Source organism: Podarcis muralis, chromosome 6 (assembly GCF_964188315.1).
Source record: "Podarcis muralis chromosome 6, rPodMur119.hap1.1, whole genome shotgun sequence".
Lineage (NCBI taxonomy): Eukaryota > Metazoa > Chordata > Lepidosauria > Squamata > Lacertidae > Podarcis > Podarcis muralis.
The window spans coordinates 51,441,907-51,462,569 of record NC_135660.1 but is presented as its reverse complement, the minus strand read 5'-3'; the positions used below and the strand labels follow the sequence as shown (position 1 = coordinate 51,462,569).

The 20,663-nt window shown below is 42.0% G+C and overlaps 1 protein-coding gene across 2 annotated transcripts in view; it reads left to right on the top strand.

The window, feature by feature from the left end:
- HSPA12A (heat shock protein family A (Hsp70) member 12A) overlaps positions 1–20,663 on the top strand; it is a 47,285-nt gene that overhangs the window by 7,386 nt on the left and 19,236 nt on the right. The window contains exons 2-6 of one of the 2 annotated variants that reach the window (XM_028730138.2): positions 2,640–2,725; positions 4,160–4,284; positions 10,623–10,809; positions 14,262–14,366; positions 17,315–17,428. In XM_028730138.2, coding sequence (XP_028585971.2) covers positions 2,640–2,725; positions 4,160–4,284; positions 10,623–10,809; positions 14,262–14,366; positions 17,315–17,428 — 617 coding nt within the window. Of the gene's footprint in view, positions 1–2,639; positions 2,726–4,156; positions 4,285–10,622; positions 10,810–14,261; positions 14,367–17,314; positions 17,429–20,663 lie in introns of both variants that reach the window. The other variant, XM_028730137.2, reaches the window with a different exon arrangement.

Sequence of the window (20,663 nt, the reverse complement as noted above, 5' to 3'; positions counted from 1 at the left end):
GCTTGCATCTGTAAGAAAGTAGGATGGATCATTCATGTCCTGGAGGGCAACGTCGGTCTTCACTTCTTACAGGATGATGGAATAGCCACAAAGAGTGGGTAGTTCTTATAGCAGGGATGAGGTGCCAGTGGTCTTTCGGATGTTTCTGGATTATAGCTCCCATCATCCCAGAGCAGTGGCCCATGGTGGCTGGGGCTAATGTGAGTTGGAGTTCAACAACACCAACATTCCCTGTTCTTGTCGTAGAAGATGGTGGAATATCTGAGGAGGCTTTCTACATGACATTCAGCCATGGGCTGAATCGGTCCTTTGTGCTTTGTGTTCACATTGCTTTGCGCCATCATCTTTGCACAGAAGGAGCAGGAGATTTAACCATGCGAACCTATACAGGGTTATTCTAACCCCCACATTTATTCAGTGGGACTTGCTTTTTTCCAACTGTGCGTTGGATCTCCACCCTGGATGACAACAATCCTGAGATTGCTTCTAGGAAGTAAGTTTCAAAGCTCTGCAAATGAAGAATGCCATAAAAATAAGATGAAGAAATACGGTTTTGTTGAGATCAGCCTGACTGCATTGATGCACTGGAAGAAACTAAATGCTTTTTGACCATATATGAAAACTCCCAAATAAATAATGACCTTTAGATTTCACTGTCCAGGCTACTGAGGACTTGATGAGGCAAAAGCAGGGAAAGGGGAAATGCTGTCCTGGCAGCTTGTTTCTTGGATGCAAAAGCCTCTTACAGCAGCGCAAGCTTTAAGCAGTACCCCCCACTGTTTTGATTACAGGATGTTTGCTCCACTGTGGTGTCCATGGAAACCCCAGAGAAAAAAAGGTGCAATATTAGCTAAATTAAGCTACACTGGAATACAAATCAACCTCTTCCTTCTTCAGAGGTGTTAAAAATAACGTAGTAACAGGCACATGGCAAACATCAGGTTTTTCACACAGGTTTCAATATTTGTGAAATTGTCATAGTCGGAGCATCAATGCATCATAGTCCATGAGCTGAGTCATGTTCAATTGCATGTGGCTTTGCAATGTGTGATATGTGCCAAAAGAAATACAGGATTGCCACGTTTTTGTCTATCTGGGTGTTGTTGTTTTGGAAATAGCAGCTGTGTCACTTCTCACAATCCAGATCAGGACCGTGTCATGCAGGGAGAGGGGACTGATGCTTTCCTCTCAAGCCATTTCCCACTGACCCATTCCCTCCCAGAATTACTGTTTCCCAGGAGATGCCATTGCAGGAAATAACATATTTTCAGGGCAATTAGCAGCATGGTCGGCAGGTAAATGGACGTTCCCTATGCACTGCTATTTCAGCCTGATTCTGATCTCTGCTGCCCCAGCTTGTATTTCTGAAAGTAAAAGAAACCTGGGATCTATAACCACATGGGAAACATATCCATCTAATCCAGTCATACGCTCCATGTTTAGATCCAAATATTAGGAGAGAAGTCTTGTAAGAAACCAATGCAGTTCTTTTCAGAAAGGTAATAATGCATTAGACCCATCTTTCTACATGTCAAAGCAGAGTTAATTCCCGTCATCGTGTCCAGATCAAGTTTTCTGCCTTTAGGGTTCTTGGGTACCGTGTTAAGTATGGATGTGTGAGTTTCCCTGTTACCTGTCAAGATGGGATTCCAAGTTTCAAAATGGTTCCTCAGATCTCTTCCTTGCAAGTTGGGATCCCCGAGTCATATCCAATATACTTCATTTAAAGTCAGGACTTTTTTTCAAGGTGAAACAATGTCGATTTTTGCCATTTGTTTGTCAGGGTTTGGGGAGAGAAAAAACTGCCATCTTGGTTACATGACATCACCACTCTCCAACCAGCGCAGTTCTTAAATTACCTACAAAAATATTATTATACAGTGGTACCTAGGCTTAAGAACTTAATTCGTTCTGGAGGTCTGTTCTTAACCTGAAACTGTTCTTAACCTGAAGCACCACTTTAGTTAATGGGGCCTCCTGCTGCTGCCGCGCCGCCGGAGCACGATTTCTGTTCTCATCCTGAAGCAAAGTTCTTAACCTGAGGTACTATTTCTGGGTCTGTAACCTGAAGCGTATGTAACCCGAGGTACCACTGTATCCTGAAGATGGTTCTTCACAGGTATAAAAGATCAGTCAGATAACCTGTGATCCAACTCCAATTTCTCCACTTAACTCCCTCTGAGCTGGAAAAGAGGGATGAGGCATGCAAGTCCTTTCCAAAATAGACAAGTGTCAGGTCAAGGTAAAGTCTGTGTCCAGGACTCTAACCACTACACCACAGTGGTGCAGCATGCAACATTTGCACTAAGAAGGTTCCAGAAAGAGCTTCCATCTCTGCTGCCATTTGCATTGCACTCTGTGAATCATTGGGCATATGCTTAGCTGCCTTTGAAGACCAGTCAAAATGAATTTGTTTCAGTTCATTTGTTATTGGAAGAATGTAATTTAATTGTCAAATTTAAATAATTATGTCATTAATAACAGAGACAAGTAACATAGCACTGATGCCTTTATTTCTGTGACTGTTTTTGTCACATTTGACAAAGTTGGTGTCATGAACTAACATGCATCTTTTTCACTTGTTTATCTGCTCTGAAGAACATTCAGCTGACTAAAAGGCTCCTCATATTTTTTTTCAGATGTCGCTTCAACAGCTGCCTATGCCTCTCCAGCTAGAAGTCTGGGAGATCCAGGGATAACACCTCTGTCCCCATCCCACATTGCGGTGAGAAATGTAGCCTGTATATTACTGGTATTATTTTTTCCCCATCTTATTTTTAAAAAAAAAATCTATAAACCACACTTTCATATAAAAAAATCACAAGGTGGGTTACAGACTAAAATGATAGCATTATAGTAACTGGATTACCTTGGGCCAGTCAGTCTCTCAGTCTAGCCTCCCTTGCAAGGTTGTTGTAAGGTGAAAAATTGGGAGGGAAAGAATAGTGTAAATGTACGAAATGTATAAATAAAGAAAGGTTGAGTTTGCTGCCGGCAGAGGAGAACTTTTGGGATAGAGCCTTTTTGCTACTGTCCTGAAGCTGAGGAGGAAAATAGTTTGTGTCAGCAGCACTGACCTTCAGTCTATCAAGGCCTGGAATAGCAGACCAATGTGGTAATGTACTAGACTGAGTGATTGCGTTGCATGACAAGGCCAAGAATGTTCTGAGCTTGCAAAATTTCACAAAGTCAGGCTTAATCTTCCACAGAGAGCCCTATTTTGACATTTTGTGTGGCTTAGTTAACGATCATCATTTTTATTGTGATGGTGAGTGAGAAGTATGCTTCATGCTTTGTATATAACATCACAATTATTCCAATGCCCTTTTTTCTCTATGAAAGTTAATTTCTCAAATGAAATTTCATTCCAGCTAGAGACTCCATAAGAACAGGTGTTGCTTCAGCAGCAGCAAACCCCAGACTGAGCTTTTAGTAGAAGTCTTATATGAGAGACTAAATTCATCTTGCCTGGGAGGAGCCCTTTTTATTTAAATGGACCTGTCTGCTTTAGTAGTTGGTGGCTCTGACAGAACAGGGGCACCTGAGGTGGAGACAGAGAAAGGCAGCACAATCTCTGTAGGCCAGAGAAGTAAGGTCACACCTGGGACTGATCCTGAAGGCAATTCCTTCTCCCATTCAGAATCCAGATCACCCCCCCCCACCCCCTAAAGACTGATCCCAAGGTCCTTCTCTCTGAATAATGTCTACAAGCTCTTAGGAGGAGGTAAAGAAGATAAACATTTCCCCCACTCATGGCAGGTTCTGATTTGAAGTGAGTTACCTTATACGTTAAAAGTACATTGATTTAATAACTACATGCCATTGGCAAGCTGGAGCTTGCTGTTGTGTTTTTCTCACCCTTTTCTGAAATCAGTGACTGACCCATTTAGCTTGCAGAACGTACAAAGAATTTTGAGTGCAGCCATCATTCTTCTGAGGCAGCATCACAGTCACAAAAATTAAGTATTGGCTTAGTGATGTGCTAAATTCCCGTTCCAGCTAGCATCTGTGGCCTGCTGGTATTTGGGGATTGCCAATTTCGGTCACTCCAGAGGAGATTATTAGTGTCATGTTTGGCATTTAAATAGAGCTAGTAACACTTGCAGCCCTTTCTTGAAATCACATAACAGCAAATATATTTCTGTTCTTTTGACAGAAGGACTCTGATGCAAATGATGCAGAGGAGCAGTCCTATCCTGTTGTTGTGGCTATAGATTTTGGCACGACATCCAGCGGCTACGCCTACAGCTTCACCAAGGAACCAGAATGCATTCATGTAATGAGGTAAATGTCACCAGTGCAGCCTTATATGCGTATGAGTGCAGGGCCTGTGAATATACACCAAGGGTGGGGAGCTCTTTTCTGTGCAAAGACTGTGTTCCTTCCAGGGACCTCTTGCCAGTGTGGGGCAGGGCCAGAAGGAACGGTGTGCAGGGCAAGAGAGGCTACGCTTACCCTTTATGCAGCAGGCAACATTCTAGCCAAAAGCAGAGGATTCTACACTGACACACACCTCTCCATCCTCCATTCAGATAAGCAAGAGGAGTTACCATAGTTTAAGGACACATTTTAGCCAGAAAATCATATTTCCCAGGGCATAGGTGTGTGGTTTAGCAGGGTCCATGGCCTGTGGACCAGATAGAGAATCCTGCAGGGCAGTATTTGACCCTAGGGTCTAAGGTGCCCCGGTTTTCGCCACTTCAAAACATTAGCTTAAGAAAACCCTGTGGGAAGGTCATCAAATGGTTGGCAGTGGAACTGCTGGGAGGTTGGGGTGGTGAATTTAATATCCAGGCTAACACAAGGATTGTGATGTGGGTGTCAGGCAAAGAAAGAATTCCATTACTGGGCCTTGGAAATATGAAATGTATTTCACTGAAGAAAGAGTTCAGAATAGCTGGGTAGTTTGGGGCAATGGGCATTTTATTCTCTTGCACTACCATAGTGGCTTGCCTTCCAAATGCTGTATTGCAAACTGATAGTTGCATGCTCAGGAAGTTAGTAAAATGCAATCTGTCCGATCCAGTCAGCAGATCCAGTGAATTCTTCTCTTCCAGCTTTGTAACAAGAACATTTGGGGGAGACAATCTCATGAGTGTGTTAAACCTTCACATCTTTATCAAATGTGAAGCTTCACATTTAAACTGTAACATACAAGCTGCGTGATGACTGGTAGCGTAGAGGGTATTTTAAAGACAATATTTACATTATTAGAATCATTTGCAATATAATATTTATGTACAGGAAATGACATTTCTATCTGCAGTGCTCTTGAGAAATCTCAAAGTTATAGCCCTGCTCTTTTCAGTTTAAAAATGGGCTGCTTTTCCTCCTGGTGTATATCGATCCTTTTTCTGATATTTCCTTTCCAGATCTTTTTTAAAAAAATTAAAAAATGCTTCCTTGTCTTTAGTTGTTAATACAACAACAGCATAAATCAATGAAGTGAGTCACACAGACAGATAATCGAGTGTGAAGCTTACTGTGCACTGACAGTAGGCAAATGAGAAATCGCGAAGCCAACTAAAATCATGGAATCATAAAGCTGGAGGGAATTTCAAGGGTCAGTAATCCATTCCACTGCACTAGCCCGATTTGTTAGACCTAAATAATTCCTGACAGATGCACATTCACTCTCCCGTTCCAAAAAAAAAGGGGGGGGGGATACACCTTCAGGGAAGATTTTATGACTTTCCCAGACAACTTGTTTCATTGCCCAGACATTCTGCCATAGCACCCATTGGCAATGCAAGGGCCAAGATTGGACAGCAGTGTCGCACTCTGTTTTCACCAGGGTCAAAAAGTTTTCTCCTGTCCTCTGGATTCACCAGCTGCTGCTGGTCCTGCAGGGAGGGGTGGGGGTGGGGTAGGAGTGTGCTGCATTGTCGTACCAGATGTGCTGCCGTTCATGCAACCAGCAATTGTGGGAATGACTTTTTAAAAGTAAATTGCAGGCATGGGACCTCGAGTCCAAATTGAGGCCCTGGCATGGGGAATTTTAACTCTTTGCCCTCCACCCCTGACTGCGACCACATTCTGGATTGGCAGGTCCACACCTGATATCTGTGTGAGGGAAAGCCTCCCTTTAAGAAAGCTATGCACACAGTCCTCTTGTCCAGTTGAGCCTGGCCTTGCAAAGAACCAGAAGAGAAGGCGGAATCCTTCTTCTGTTGCTTAACATTTCCTTATTACCAGCAGAATAGTCTGCAGAGAACAGAAGAAGTCCCTATCCAGAGTTCTCCTAGTCTACATTAAGGATGAGGCAGTGATGCTCAGGGTTGGTAAATGTGCAGTGGGGAAGAGGTGAGGGAGAATCAGGAAAGTACAGAGGTGCAGAGATGGTGAGGGACAGCTGTAGCTCAGTAGCAGAGCACATGGTTTGCATGGAAAAGATTGCAGGTTCAATCCCTGGTCTCTCTAGGTAGGGCTGGAAATGACTCCTGACTGAAACTGCAGAGAGTCACTGCCCATCAGCATAGACCAGGGGTTGTCAACCTGGTCCCTACCTCCCACTAGTGGGCTTTTCAGGATTCTGGGTGGGCGGTAGGGGGTTCTACAGCACAAGCTGAATCCTCCTTCCATCGAGCACTGTGGGCGGTAAGGAAATTTTACCATCAAGAAAGATGCATTAGTGGGCGGTAGGTATAAAAAGGTTGACTACTCTTGGTGTAGACCAGGCATAGGCAAACTCAGCCCTCCAGATGTTTTGGGACTACAACTCCCATCATCCCTAGCTGACAGGTCCAGTGGTCAGGGATGATGGGAGTTGTAGTCCCAAAACATCTGGAGGGCTGAGTTTGCCTATGCCTGGTGTAGACAGCCCTGAGCTAGATGGACCAAATGGTCTGTCTTGGCATAAGGTCCCAGAAAGGTTTTCCTGAAGAGGTGGGTACAGTGGTACCTCGGGTTACAAACACCTCAGGTTACAAACACTTTGGGTTACAGACTCCGCTAACCTAGAAGTAATACCTCGTGTTAAAAACTTTGCCCCAGGATGAGAACAGAAATCGTGAGCTGGCGATACGGCGGCAACAGGAAGCCCCATTAGCTAAAGTGGTACCTCAGGTTAAGAATGGTTTCAGGTTACAAATGGACCTCCGGAATGAATTAAGTTCGTAACCAGAGGTACCACTGTATGTGACAAGCTAGCTGGATAAAGAGAGGAACAATTCTACCGTTGGAAGCACCATGGCCTAAAACATGCCCTTTAGGTTCTCCTTTCTTGCTATAATTGAGTCCAAATGTTCTGCTAACTAACGTAAATAGGCATTGCTATGCTATAAATTTTCACCAGTGGAATCCTTTCTGGAAGAATTTTCTTCGCTTTTAACCTTTGCACGTCATCATATAATGAGAGCTGTATGGATGGCTCACTGCAGCTTTTGGTGAGCTCACAGATATGTGTTCACTGGGGAATCACAGACATTTAAAGCCCTATTTCCCAGTAGGGTTATCTTCGTCTGCATAAACATCACTATGAGTTAGAGGCTAGGTCTGCCAGAACATGGCTTTGAAGGAAATATTCCTGTAAAAACAAAACAGTAGCATTAGATACATTTTTTAAAAAATGAAACATGGCACTAAAGGCACAAGACTCCTTCAGTTGATAATCCTAGCCCAGGGCTTCTGTGTAAGAAATGGGCATATTAAGAATATTTACACACAATTTGTTCTTCTTTTCCTTATGGTGTAAAGGACTGTGGTGTAAAGGACTGAAGTCTAAACCCTGGTCTACCCCCCAAATCCTCCTCAGCCCCTTCCCTCTTCTCTTTAAGATATCATGAGGCATTGCATATTTTCACCCTCATCTTTGTATCCTTATGGACTAGAAACCTGCTATACTGTATAAAGCGGGGGGGGGGGGAGAGATTATCTGGCAGCTGAATTGTATGTCTGTGTACTGGTTTGTATAGTGTCCAGTGCAATCACTGAATGTACACAGCCTTGCTGTAGCATCACTAGATGTACTACAAATTAAAGGAATTGTGTTTTCCAAAGACTAAATCTTTGCAAATATTAGCCATGATACCAGTGAGATTACTGATGCTGATGGAACTAAAGTTCAAAGATGTTCATCCCAGAAAGGGGTCTAATGCAGTTTCTATTTAGGAAGGAATAGATGGCTGTCACAGTTATTCAATTCGTAAGTGCACTTTCTATTAACATAACACTCCATGAATGAATCAAAATTACAGTCATTAAGGACTCTCAATCAAAACAGTATATTTCTTCTTGCGTTGAATGTGCAGCTGGTGCGTAGGATTTAACAAGCAGCAGTTTTGGTTCTGTCTCTGAACAATCCAGTTTAGAATAGATGCCCTCTTACCTGGGCTCTTCCCTTCTCCCCCCCCCCCAATGAATATCAGAGGCTCATTAAAATCTAATTAAAGTGTTTGAAATCGGCCATCTTAAGGTAATGTCATTTACCTTTTGAGCAATAGGATTTTTGTACATTCAGGTGACTACAAACAAACTCACTCAATATACTTTTATCCCTAAAAAAGGAATTAAACATGGAATTGTCTCTAACATGGAATCAGCAGTTTATAGAAATGTCTATAACAATAACTTTATAGCATCAAAAAGAAGAAGAAAGTAAGAGTTTTAAAAATCAGGAATTTTTGAAAATCAGGTGGCACAAAATGAATTCCTCATATGAGTGGGATCTACAACAGTTAAATTTTATGTATTTATATTATTTTTGTTAGCTGCCTTCACTATTTTTCAGAAAGATGAAATGCAGATTGAACAAATGCCTAAATCACTGCAAGGCAGGTTCTTACATACATATAGCAAACAAGGGAGAAGTGAATAGGTTTTAGTAAAAAAACCACACAGAAATAAATAAATAATAATGAAATAAATAAAAAATAGAGATGACTTGGGCCACATTCTGTACTCATAGCATTCCATTTGTATAAGCAGAATGCCTAGACGCTGTAGCTTATGACTCCCAGTTAGAGCCATTTTGAGATGCTCCAAAATATAGGCAGTGGACCTGGTCTGAGATCTGTAGCCCCAAATAACAGGAAGAGAAATCAGGAGCTTGCCTTCATAGAGATAGTTCTCAAGAATTGGATGTAATCATTCAGCAAAGCTGATCTTTGCAAGCATGGAGACTTCATTCCTTTGCAAGACTGAGTGCACATTTGTAAAAGGGGAATTCAGAGGCTGGGGACGGATGATACTGTACATACCCGGAGAACTTCTTGTACTTCTTGTGGTGCTGAGATTGATGAAGCTCTGGTGTGTTAAAGTGCTTTTCCTATTAACGATTTCACTAACTAAACCAAATTTAAAGGCTGTGATATCTAGCTAGTGCATTCATGATGAGTGAAAAGTGACAGCAAAAACAGCTGGAAGACAGTCTGTGCTGGATGTTGCAGAAGTGGCTCTGTGCACACTGCCAGGATTTTCTTCAGGCTCCTTAACATCCACCCATCTAAATCTCATTACTTTCTCTCTGAAGCGCATTAACAGTGTCACTACTTGGTGTATTCATATGCTTCCAGCCAGATTCATGAGTGCTGAGGAAAAGTCAGGCTGCTGCAGCCTGCTTCCTCCCCTACATGCTTCTCCAGCAAACCTGAATAGAAGAGCCCTGTCAATCATGCCAAAGGTCTTCTGGTCCAGCATCCCTTTTCTCCCACTGTCCAGAAAAACCAGATGACGCTCCATTAATAAGGGGTGGGAAAGGGAGATGGAAAGCTCAAAGAGTGCACAAAAATAAAGACTTCAATGTCCCAGTGCATCTTAAAATGCATTTCTTCTTCCATGGCACCACAAATAATGATAATTGTATACAAATTATATAATACAATACTTTTAAAACAAAGAATCACTAGTTATATTGTCTGTTGTATAATTGGTTTAATAGTAATATATTGCATCAAATACTCATTTGATGATGATTCTACAAATTAGAAATAAGCAACAATTTAACAGTGCTATCACGTTGATTTGTAATGAGTATACCATTCATTGTTCTTATTTGTCGTGCCCTTGAAGATTAATATTTTGAAATATGTTGGGCCAGTAACATGTAGATTTTTGTGCACCCTTGAGATTTCCTCTTCCCCCCTCTCCATTTTCTCTTCTCCAGGCTTGTTTGCATGGAATGCTAACCATGGTTTATGAACCACAGTTTAGTTAACCATACTAAACCATGGTTTAGTTGATCATCTGAGCAGCTTAACCATGGTTAAACCACACATGTCCATGAAGGTTTGTTAGTTTATAAATCTTGGCTATCATTACATATTGCATGCAAACCTGAATCATATCCTTAACTATGGTTACGGAGCTGTCACCACCCTAGAGCTATGCTGTGAGTGATCATCTGCGACATGCTTTTCATAATTTTTTTGAATTCCTCCTTTTTACCTGTACCTGATTTTATAAAGCTGTTTTACTCATTTGATGAGCCTGTTTAATTGTTTTTATGTGGTTTTTGTATACAACTTAGGGATGTATCACTTAGGGATTTTTATAAAAACTATTAAGTGATTTAGAAACGCTTTTAAATAAATGCATACACTCCAAACAGCTGTTGTGTTCTCTGGACTCCATGTTAAAATATGATAAAATTTCATTGATTTTAAGTGGTGTCTTTTGTATTTTAGGCGATGGGAAGGAGGAGATCCTGGTGTGTCGAATCAGAAAACACCAACCACTATCCTTTTAACTCCAGAAAGAAAATTCCACAGTTTTGGCTACGCAGCCAGGGATTTCTATCATGACCTAGATCCTAATGAATCAAAGCACTGGTTGTATTTTGAGAAATTTAAGATGAAGCTTCACACGACTGGTGTAAGTAGCAGATGAATTCTATACTTTTCCCTAGGGATAGGGGAGATGTTTGATTCAGCTCACATTTAAAGTCAAACCTACGTAATTTGCACCTTCCAAAACAATATGGCTGTTCAAAGTTTTCATAAACATGGCTTATTGGGAGAATGTCACAATAAAACGCCAAGGAATTTTCATGAGGACTGCTTTGTGGGGGCGGAATGCAAACTGGTATGGAAGTGTGGAGAAGTGAACTTAAGAGTAGGAAATTGAGAGAAACTGAAGCTGACAGATTTGCTCATTTCTGCTTCTGCATAAATATTTCTTTTTTCTGGTGCTAGCCAGATGTTATCATAATGCACGCAACATTCTAGCTAAGCTTTGTTTAATATGTGAAACTGGTAACTTAATACTTTTCTGCAGTATTTTTCTTTTCCCTCTATCTGAAAGGTTATTTAGCTTTTTAAAATTAATACCATTCATGTCACCACCAGTTAAATTCAGTTTCGCTTCACAAGCCATCAACACATCATGTCATGCCTGGAGGTGGAATTTCCTTTAATACAGGCAGGTTGCAGGAATTCTCACTGATATATGTAGGGCTGGTTCAGACTTTCTGTGGCAGATGTGTCTCCCAGTGAACATCATCAAGTATGAAGGAGACATAATGTCTGGGCAGAAATACAGGGGCAGGTAGGGGCCATGGATGGCAGTCAGCTAGGTTTTGCTCAGAGCAGACCCATTGAAATTAATGGACCCAACTTCGTCATGTTCATTAATTTCAGTGGGTCTACTCTACATTGGGACACAGGTGGCGCTGTGGGTAAAACCTCAGCGCCTAGGACTTGCCGATCGCATGGTCAGCAGTTCGAATCCCCGCGGCGGGGTGAGCTCCCGTCTTTCGGTCCCAGCTCCTGCTCACCTAGCAGTTTGAAAGCACCCTCAAGTGCAAGTAGATAAATAGGTACCGCTTTATAGCAGGAAGGTAAACGGCGTTTCCGTGTTGTTCTGTGCTGGTGCTGGCTCGCCAGAGCAGCTTTGTCACGCTGGCCACGTGACCCGGAAGTGTCTCCGGACAGCGCTGGCTCCCGGACTCTTAAGTGAGATGAGCGCACAACCCTGGAGTCGGACACGACTGGCCCGTACGGGCAGGGGTACCTTTACCTTTACTTACTGTGACTAAAATTTAGTTCACTCCATATCCTCGTCTACTGCCACATTTAGGCACATCTTATATCTTGCAGCATTCACTATGTCAAACACTGGTATATGCAGAGCTAGTGTATCTGCTGTATGAATAATGATTTTGCATTTAGTGTGCATTTATATAGGACACTTCAATCATGTTTATCCTGTGAGAATGTTAAGGATAATAGGGAAGGATATATTGAATAAGTATTATCCTTCCCTCACTCATGCTAGTGAGTGATGTAGCAGAGCAAATTCCCCTCAATATAGCTGGAAGCTATTTTGCAGATTTGTTTGAATCTCTTAGTTATTTCCTGGTGTCCCCTTTAATCCCTCTTAAAAGAATAAAGACACAAGAGTATGTTTGGTAAAGTAACAAAAAGTTTACTCACATTTCAGTTCACGATATGATCCCTGAAAGGCAGGCTTTACTTAGTGGTTACACAACAAAGTATGAGTTCATTTCCTATGGAGACTGAATTCCTGTGCTGCTGGCTGAGAGCCTGCAGACAGCAAAATTAAATTAATATAACAAAATGGCTGCAGGAGAACAGCATGGCAGCAAAAGATAAGCAAGCAAGATAAGACATAAGAAGACAGAGAAAAATGGTTGCATGACTTGGCTCTTTTGCCCATCTCCCAGGTCATATGCAGGGGGAGGAAGCTCCAGACCAGTGGAACAGGAAGTTACACTGACTGGATGTCCCCCTTCCTGTGCCCATTCTAGGAAAATAAGGAATGTTGCATTTGACTGCACTAATGGATTACATCCCACGGATCCCAGTAATCACTGTGTGGCTGCATGTATAGGGATCATCCTAGAGTTATTAAAAAACACAGATGTAATTTCACCCATAAGCAGAGTGAGAGTTAGGTTCACAAGTGGAAACTGACCATTCAGGCACATAACATCTTTTAGCTTGGTTCACTGAGTTCCAGACACCTATTCCCTAATCTTTGGGGAGAAAGTGACAGCTGTTTGGAGCAGAGTAATGCAGAGATGGCTGAAAAAATGGTAAAAGTAGACAAGGGGGGGATGTTACAGGCAGACTTCACAGTAAGCTTTGAACAAACGAGTCTTGGCTTTCAAACCAAAGGAAGAAACTTTGGGAGATTTCGGCAACTTCCTTTCCTGACAGTCATATTATTAGCTCTGAAGTTCTAATGTATAACAGAGCCTCTTTGACGTGTTAATTCTACCCTCATCCAAAAGAACTCACACTGTGCTTTAAACAGATCCAGGCAGAGGAAAGCATTTTGATAAGGAAAGCAACCAGAGTCGAGCCCTATGGCTTTTCTGACACTTCTCTTTCCAATACACTTTCCTGTGTTTTATAACTAAGGAAAGCCAAAAGATCTATAGGTTCTGGTTTCATAATATTGTGCATTCTGAGCCTAAGCTTTTGGTATAGTTGTTGGTTCTTGTGCTCACATTTTCCCCAGTTGCATGTCATCTCTGACACTTAGAAGAGCACCTCACCCTACATGTGCCCACTTGACCTCTTTGATCGGTGGAATTGGCACCACCACAAGTGCCTCATAATACCTGTTCCGCCTTTCTAAGAACTTGGATCATTTGGAGTGGCAGCGCCTTAACTTTGGAACTCTCTGCCTATTGAGATCAAGCAAGTGCCTTCCCTGAGCTCATTTTGGTGCCTGCTAAAACACCCCTGTTTACACATGCCTACCTAGATGCTTAGATAGTTGAAGTAATTCTACTCTGTTTTAGTACATTTGTATGTTTTAAAGTAGGGTTGTATTTTTTTCCATAATTTAACTGGTTTATCTTTTGTAAAGTGCTTTGAGGGTTTTTTTTTGGGGGGGGGGTTACAATCAACCAGTGTATACATTTTAGGAATTAAAATCATATTTAATAGCTGCTGGGCACACAGAAAGCAGCATAGGGGGTAAAATCTGCCCTACTTTGAAACCACAACCAACAAGCAAAAAGCTTGATCCTTTATGAAAATGAAAAATGTCACAGCTAGACACCGCCAACCTGGTGGCCTTCAGATGTTTTTTGATGAGAACTCCCATGATCCTTGGCCATTGACCATTGGGGCTGAATAGGGTTGTAGTTGAAAACATCTGGAGGCACCAGGTTGGGAAAGGCTGAATGGTGAACTTCACTGTCAAAAGGAAAAGGTGCAATGCTTGGAGTCACATTTTTACCTAAGTGATGGAGCTCAGCAATAGCAAATTCCATTCTTTCCACCTCAGATGAATGGATTTTGACACTTACCGCTTCCTTTTAAACATGTTCTAAACATTTCCTTCCCCCCTAGAATCTCAATCTGGAAACAGACCTGACAGCTGCAAATGGCAAGAAAGTCAAGGCACTTGAACTATTTTCTTACGCTCTGCAGTACTTCAAGGAACAAGCATTAAAGGTAAAGGAACACTTCCTGTCCCCAGCTCTTTGTATTTATAACTGCGACAAATGCTGGCCCAACAAATTTAACCTTGCCATACTTCAGCCTGCAGCAGTTCTTGATGTAAACAAAGTGGAGCAGCTGCAGGAGATGCAGAAACGGTGATGGTGATGAGGTGTCCTAGATACTTAGATACAACCTTCTTCCTCACCAGCAAGACATTTCTGCAGAACTCCATAATTCATATGCTGTTGGTTGTACTCTAGCTATGTAGGAATTAATAAAAGCTCAGTGCTCAAAACTGGGGGGGACGGGGACGACCTGCCAAATTAAATCCCAACTTTTGTTGCTATGCTGTGGTATACTTTGTGCTATATTGCTCCTCTCTTCCTGCCCCCCAGACTTCCCTGTCTTTGCAGAAATGAGCAGACAAACAAATTCAGGCAGCCTCACAATGCAATACATTTGTTCTTCCACATGTACATATAATTAAGCTATGGAACTCCCTGCCACAAGAAGTGGCAATGGGGCTGATAAAGATAGCCTTAATAGTTCTGTATTTAAATACCTCTGTGTTTTAGATTATTCTGGGGATAAAACAAGGTAAGGCCATCACCTTCATGTCCTGTTTGTGAGCTTGTTGAAGGTGTATGAATGGCCCAAATTCCCCTTGTTCCTTCCTAGATTCTCTTCAACTAGTTGTTTCCTCTGCTGCCCCACCCACCCCCCATTTTCCTTGTCCACCTGGCAGGTCTGGCCTCACCATTGGGCAGCACAGGCTGGCTACCTCAGGTGGCGGGTGGTTCAGGGAGAGGGTGCAGCGAGGTGTTGTCAGACAGAGCTGTCTGTGCCCTGTGGCATCTGCCTCCCAAGTTAGCCTGCTGTCCTCAGCTGGAGGATGCTGTCCCCTCCACAGTGCTGAAATTAGGTTCTGCCGCCAGCTTGGCTGTCTTCTATTTGTGTTAGGAGGGCATCATCTTGTCTTTCACACTAGGCAGCACAGTGTCTTTGCCCTGCCCCATGTCTGCCCAGCATATGATTACTTAGCCCACAAAGCCCAAACACTATTTTCCCCATTAGTTAGAGAATCAGGTGCCAGGAGAAGTGCTCCCCTTCAGCCTTTTCCTGCATTGGTAGTGAAATACCTGCTAGCTCTGTTCTCTCTACTCTTTCTCCAGATGGGAGAGCTAAGGTGTGCAGTTTTAAATGGGCCGGCCATGGTTCCAATTCTTTGTCACAGAGCAGGCGCTCATGTGGTGTTGAAGGCTAGTCTGCTGCAGAGCCAGCTCTACATTGTAGAATCATAGAGTTGGAAGGGATCCTGAGGGTCGTCTAGTCTAACCCCCTGCAATGCACCAATCCTTTGCCCATTTTGGGGCTCCAACCCACAACCCCGATATTAAGAGTCTCATGTTTGCCAAGCTTAATTAAGCAGATTGCTAGAAAATTAACCTACTCTGCTTTTGTGTGTGCTTTGAGTAGGCTTAATTTATTCTGTTACATCTTTCCCCCACCCACAACTACAGCAAGAAAGATAGGAAAAAATATGCTACCCGATGGCAGGAATACCAAACTCGGGATATGATTTGCTTGTACAACATCCCTGGTACTTTCTTTTCTAATAAAATAATTTTCTTGTTTACACCAAAACAGCCAGCACACCATAGAATTACAAATACATATACAAATAGTGAGAAGTATCCCGAATAGCACATAACCCAAATGAAAGTCATGATGCAAGGATTTCTACAAAGGATTGCCATAGCAACGTATCACATTCATTTTGACAGCATTATGATTCATTGGAATGGTTGCCAGCATAAAGTGAGCCCACCCATGTTAGTTATTGGCTTGTGTTTCAGCAGAAACTGTGTTTTATAACAAGATAGCTCTATTGGCAAGTACTATCAGGATGAGTGAGAAACACGAGGGAGCTTGTAGAAAACCAAGAACAAAATAATATGTAACTGAGGAGGTTCACCACTGCAACAGTTCCACAAATGCAGGGTCTTTCTAAGCATCAATGATGCATGCAGGGTCTCTATAAACACCATATTCATACCAAACTTCAGTATGTATGACAACACATTTTATTATATAGCTGCAGACAAATAACCAAAACCGAAAACAAATAACCAAAACCATACAATTTCTAACATACATAGAATTAAAATGTATGGCACTTGCTTAAATGAAGGGCAGAAACAAACCAAGATACAGTAAAATTGATGAAATCTCTTGACAGGTCTTGGCAGCAGATTGAAGAATCCGTTAACTGTTTCTGTTATTATTGGGACCATGGGGAGAGGGGAGGACTTTTCTCCTTGTACCCTTTCCTCACTTAAAAACACCATTTGGTGCCCCCTTTTGCTCTAGAAACATTTTTAAACATGCTGGACCTAAGGCCATTTTTATTAGATTGGTTTGAAATGTGGCACATTCATAGACCTCATCAAGTAGATCATGGGTACCAAGTACTAAGTTACAACAGCTAAGCAGATGCCATTTTTAATAAACTATAGAGGCTTATAGTGGCAGAGCCTTTTTCACGTGCATGTCTAAACTAAGGGAACACTCCCATGCCTCTTCAACACAGCAAATATTTCTCAGTCCGATTAATGCTTAGGAGCATCAATTTAGAGCAACCTACCGCTTTCACTACAAAGGCATAAGGTACGCTTTTGTATTTGCCTGATTTTGTTTGTGTAAGATGAAGAACTTGCCCTTCATCGTGGTATGTTTTCCTATGGACCTCCTTGAAGGTGCAACTGAAACCCAGGTTTCGACATTCTATGCATTTTTGGCATGCCAGCCAGTTATTTAAACAGCCTGACATAGACATAGCAAGAGAAACCATGAAAAGTGTCAAATTATTTTCACAGGAGCCACTGGGAAACAACATCACTTCTAGAAACAGCTGGTGTCAATTTTGCCTCTCACCACAAGTTTGCTTTCTTTTATTCCAGGAGCTGAGCGATCAGGACTCCGGGTTTGAAAACTCAGAAGTGCGCTGGGTTATCACAGTGCCAGCTATCTGGAAGCAGCCGGCAAAGCAGTTTATGAGGCAAGCTGCGTACAAGGTAAGCATTGAAGGTGACCGTCAGCCAAAATGGCAGGCAGAGGGAAGCTTTTGTAGCCTCTGAACTGTGCATCCTCAGTCAGTTCCCTTGTTAAATGTTTCTTTCAAAAGTCATAAAAAGTAGGTTTATTGTTAGGGAGTTGTTTCATTTGGAATCCAAAATTCAGAAGGAAAGAAGATGTTTCTAAACAGCTCCCTACTATGATGGGCACAAACTTGCTTAAGTTGCAGACTTCTGGGAATTAAAATCACGTTTCCAAGCCACACCCACAGACTTGGAAGCAGAAAACTTTAAAAGCAGTTGTTCTCTAGAATAAAACCAGACAGGAACTTTTACAGTAGTCTGGACCCAGAAAAAAAAGGCCATCTGAATTTCATGACCATCAAAGTGCTGCCTGTATTCTACCTACCCCATTGGAACATGAACCAGTCACTGAAATATATGATTACAAGAGGTAGGGCTTATGAAAAGCCAGTTGGGAGCTGGCTTAGAAAAATGACATCATGCATCATTGGCAGGACAACCTCTGCCCGCAAGCAAGGCGGATTAGCAATTAAATTGAGATTTAATGGTTCATGCAGACAGATGATACACAAAACACTTCCGGGAAGGACCTGATTAGGGTGAAAGGTGTGTGACAGGCAGGAGAACACAAAGGGAATTAAACAACCATGCATTCTAGTTAGGACTGCTTAGTTTGCATTCTTTTCTGACTCCCCAAATTGGAGTGTTGTCCCTTTTAAAATGAAAGTTAGTTAAAGCAGGCCGATAAAAGCCTAGGTCATTATGAGTGTGATGGAGAAGGAAGAATACTTGGTCCTGTGCAGATTCCATTCATGTTGGTAGAGGGGAGTGTTCGAATGGTAGGAGTATTCATCATTAAAACCCCATAGAAAGTCTCAGATTCTTCATGATGCTTTTGATCAAGTAATCAAAGAAGAAGTGACGTAGCTCAGTGGCAAAGTGTTTGCAAGCGTAAGGTCTCAGGTTTAATCCATGGCATCTCCAGGTAGGTCTGGGAATATTCCCTGATTGAAACCCCAGCTTATTGTCAATGTAGGGAATCGTTAGATGGGGCAATACTTGGGTGCAAAGCCTGTGTTCCTAATCAGTGTCTAGTGAGCAGAAAAGGTCTAAATTTCTACTCCACCCAGAATTTCTAGCTGCCCAGAGTGGTTGGGGAAACCCAGCCAGATGGGCGGGGTATAAATAATAAACTATTATTACTCAGAAATGCCAAATTCTCAAACCAGAAAGAATAATTTTGTAATCAAACCAAATTAGTCATGATTGCCTACTTTGACTTTCCTCTTTATTCCAGTGGGGAGGGAGGGTTGTGCAAAATTTGGTGTTATTGATGGGGATTCAGATAATAGACATTATTGGGTGGGGGACATTGAAGGTAACACAGTGGCTAAAAGAAATTGTGGTGTCTGAGGGAGCTGTGTAATTTGCAAAATTCCTGCTCACTGACAGTTGGGAATGTAACATCACAGGGATTATATTTTGGTTTCTGAAACCAAAATACAGAAGAGAATAGGAAGCTGTATCTGCATGCACAAGCACCTGTTTCATGGTCATATTTCATATGGTCTCATTACCCACCTGAGTCTATTTCAGGGCCTTAGCTCAGTAGTGTTCTGCTACTTTGCATGTCCAATCCCTGGCATCCCCAGATAGGAATAGAAGAGATGCCTGTCTGAAACCTTGGACATCTGCTGCCAGCCAGCACTGAAAATAAACTGAGGTGCCTGGAATAATATTTGACTCAGCATAAGGCAGCTTCCTTTGTTGATAAGATGACAGTAAATGGCAAAAGGTGTGATGTAGAAATGAGGGGAAAGAAAGGTGGTGCTCACTTTGTAGCTTAAAGAAGCACATGCCAACCCTCTCACCTTTTGATCACTTCCTTCTTCAATGTTTAGTAAATCCAAAGAGAGGAAATTGATGATCCTTTGTTGAGTCCAATCCTGTTTCAGTTAAGTGATTTTATTCAGACATAAATGTGCCCCCGTCCTTTATTTTAGACATGTTTGTCTTTGCCATATCTGCATACCATTTTCCCACTTGGATTTCATGTATTTGATTGTGTGCAGCTAGGAAGAATTACACAATCCGCTGGCAGTAGGGTGGTCAGGTGTAAAAGAGGGCAGGATCCATGCATCCTTTGTGAAGGCAAAATTCCCTCAGCACATGTATTGAAGAGGAAATTCCCTATTATATGGGGCAGAATCCATGTCCTCTTTTTGCACTTGGCCACCCTAAGCGGCAGTACAACTATGCAATGCATGTTTTCCAAATGTTTGTTTGGGTATTTTGAGTAACCTCCTAAAATGCTGTTTAGACCCCCACAATCACTGAATATCTTGTACTTGTCTCTAATGTTGAGCAACATTTTTCTCAACAGTCTATAGTGTGGGATTGCTAATGCTAGTGCCAGAAGCAAATCACTTAAAGGTTCTCATGGAAGGACACGGTTGTAGGTAAAGCTGAAACATTAGAGACTCGTGTATTATCTTTGTCTGTTGTCGCTTGCCTGTTGTTTGTGTGCATGTGTACCTGTGGAATGGTATCTCATAGCCGAAGGAAAAGAATAGACTAATGTTCTTGCAGCATTTCCCATCTGTGGCGCAATGGAATGTTGTTGACTAATGTCCGCATCTGTGGTAATTCTTTTTTGTCTGTGATTGTGTGTTTACCAAACAGATCAATAAATAGTGATGAAAGAGAGCTTAGGAAGAAATCGCAGGGAGGTGACTCCACAAAAGCCATAGCAGTTCATATCTACAATTGTGCTGTGTATTGTTATAAGCTACTTTCTGTAACTTTTGAGGATGAAAAGTAGAATAGAAATGGATGGGAAGGAGGAACTAAAATAAGAAATTCTGATACTGGGCAGATAGGACTAAAAGAAGGAAGGAGATGCTGTGGACTAGCAGTCAACAGTACAGTGATTTATGATCCCAAAGGACAGATATAGGTCACACTGAGCACTCTGAAACGTATTTTAAAGCTACTCCAGACTAATAGTATTCTACATTCAAATAAGCAGATTTAAGAAAAAGAAGTCATCTTATGTCTGAAAAATATATTTGGCAGAAGGTGCAGCTGGAACAGAAGGGAGTATATTTTGCATGACATCCATAGCAATGTATTAGTTATAGTGAGCCATAATGGCACTTGTCGGTTTGTGGAAGTTGTCCATGCACATACCCTACACTAAACAAAAAAGCCA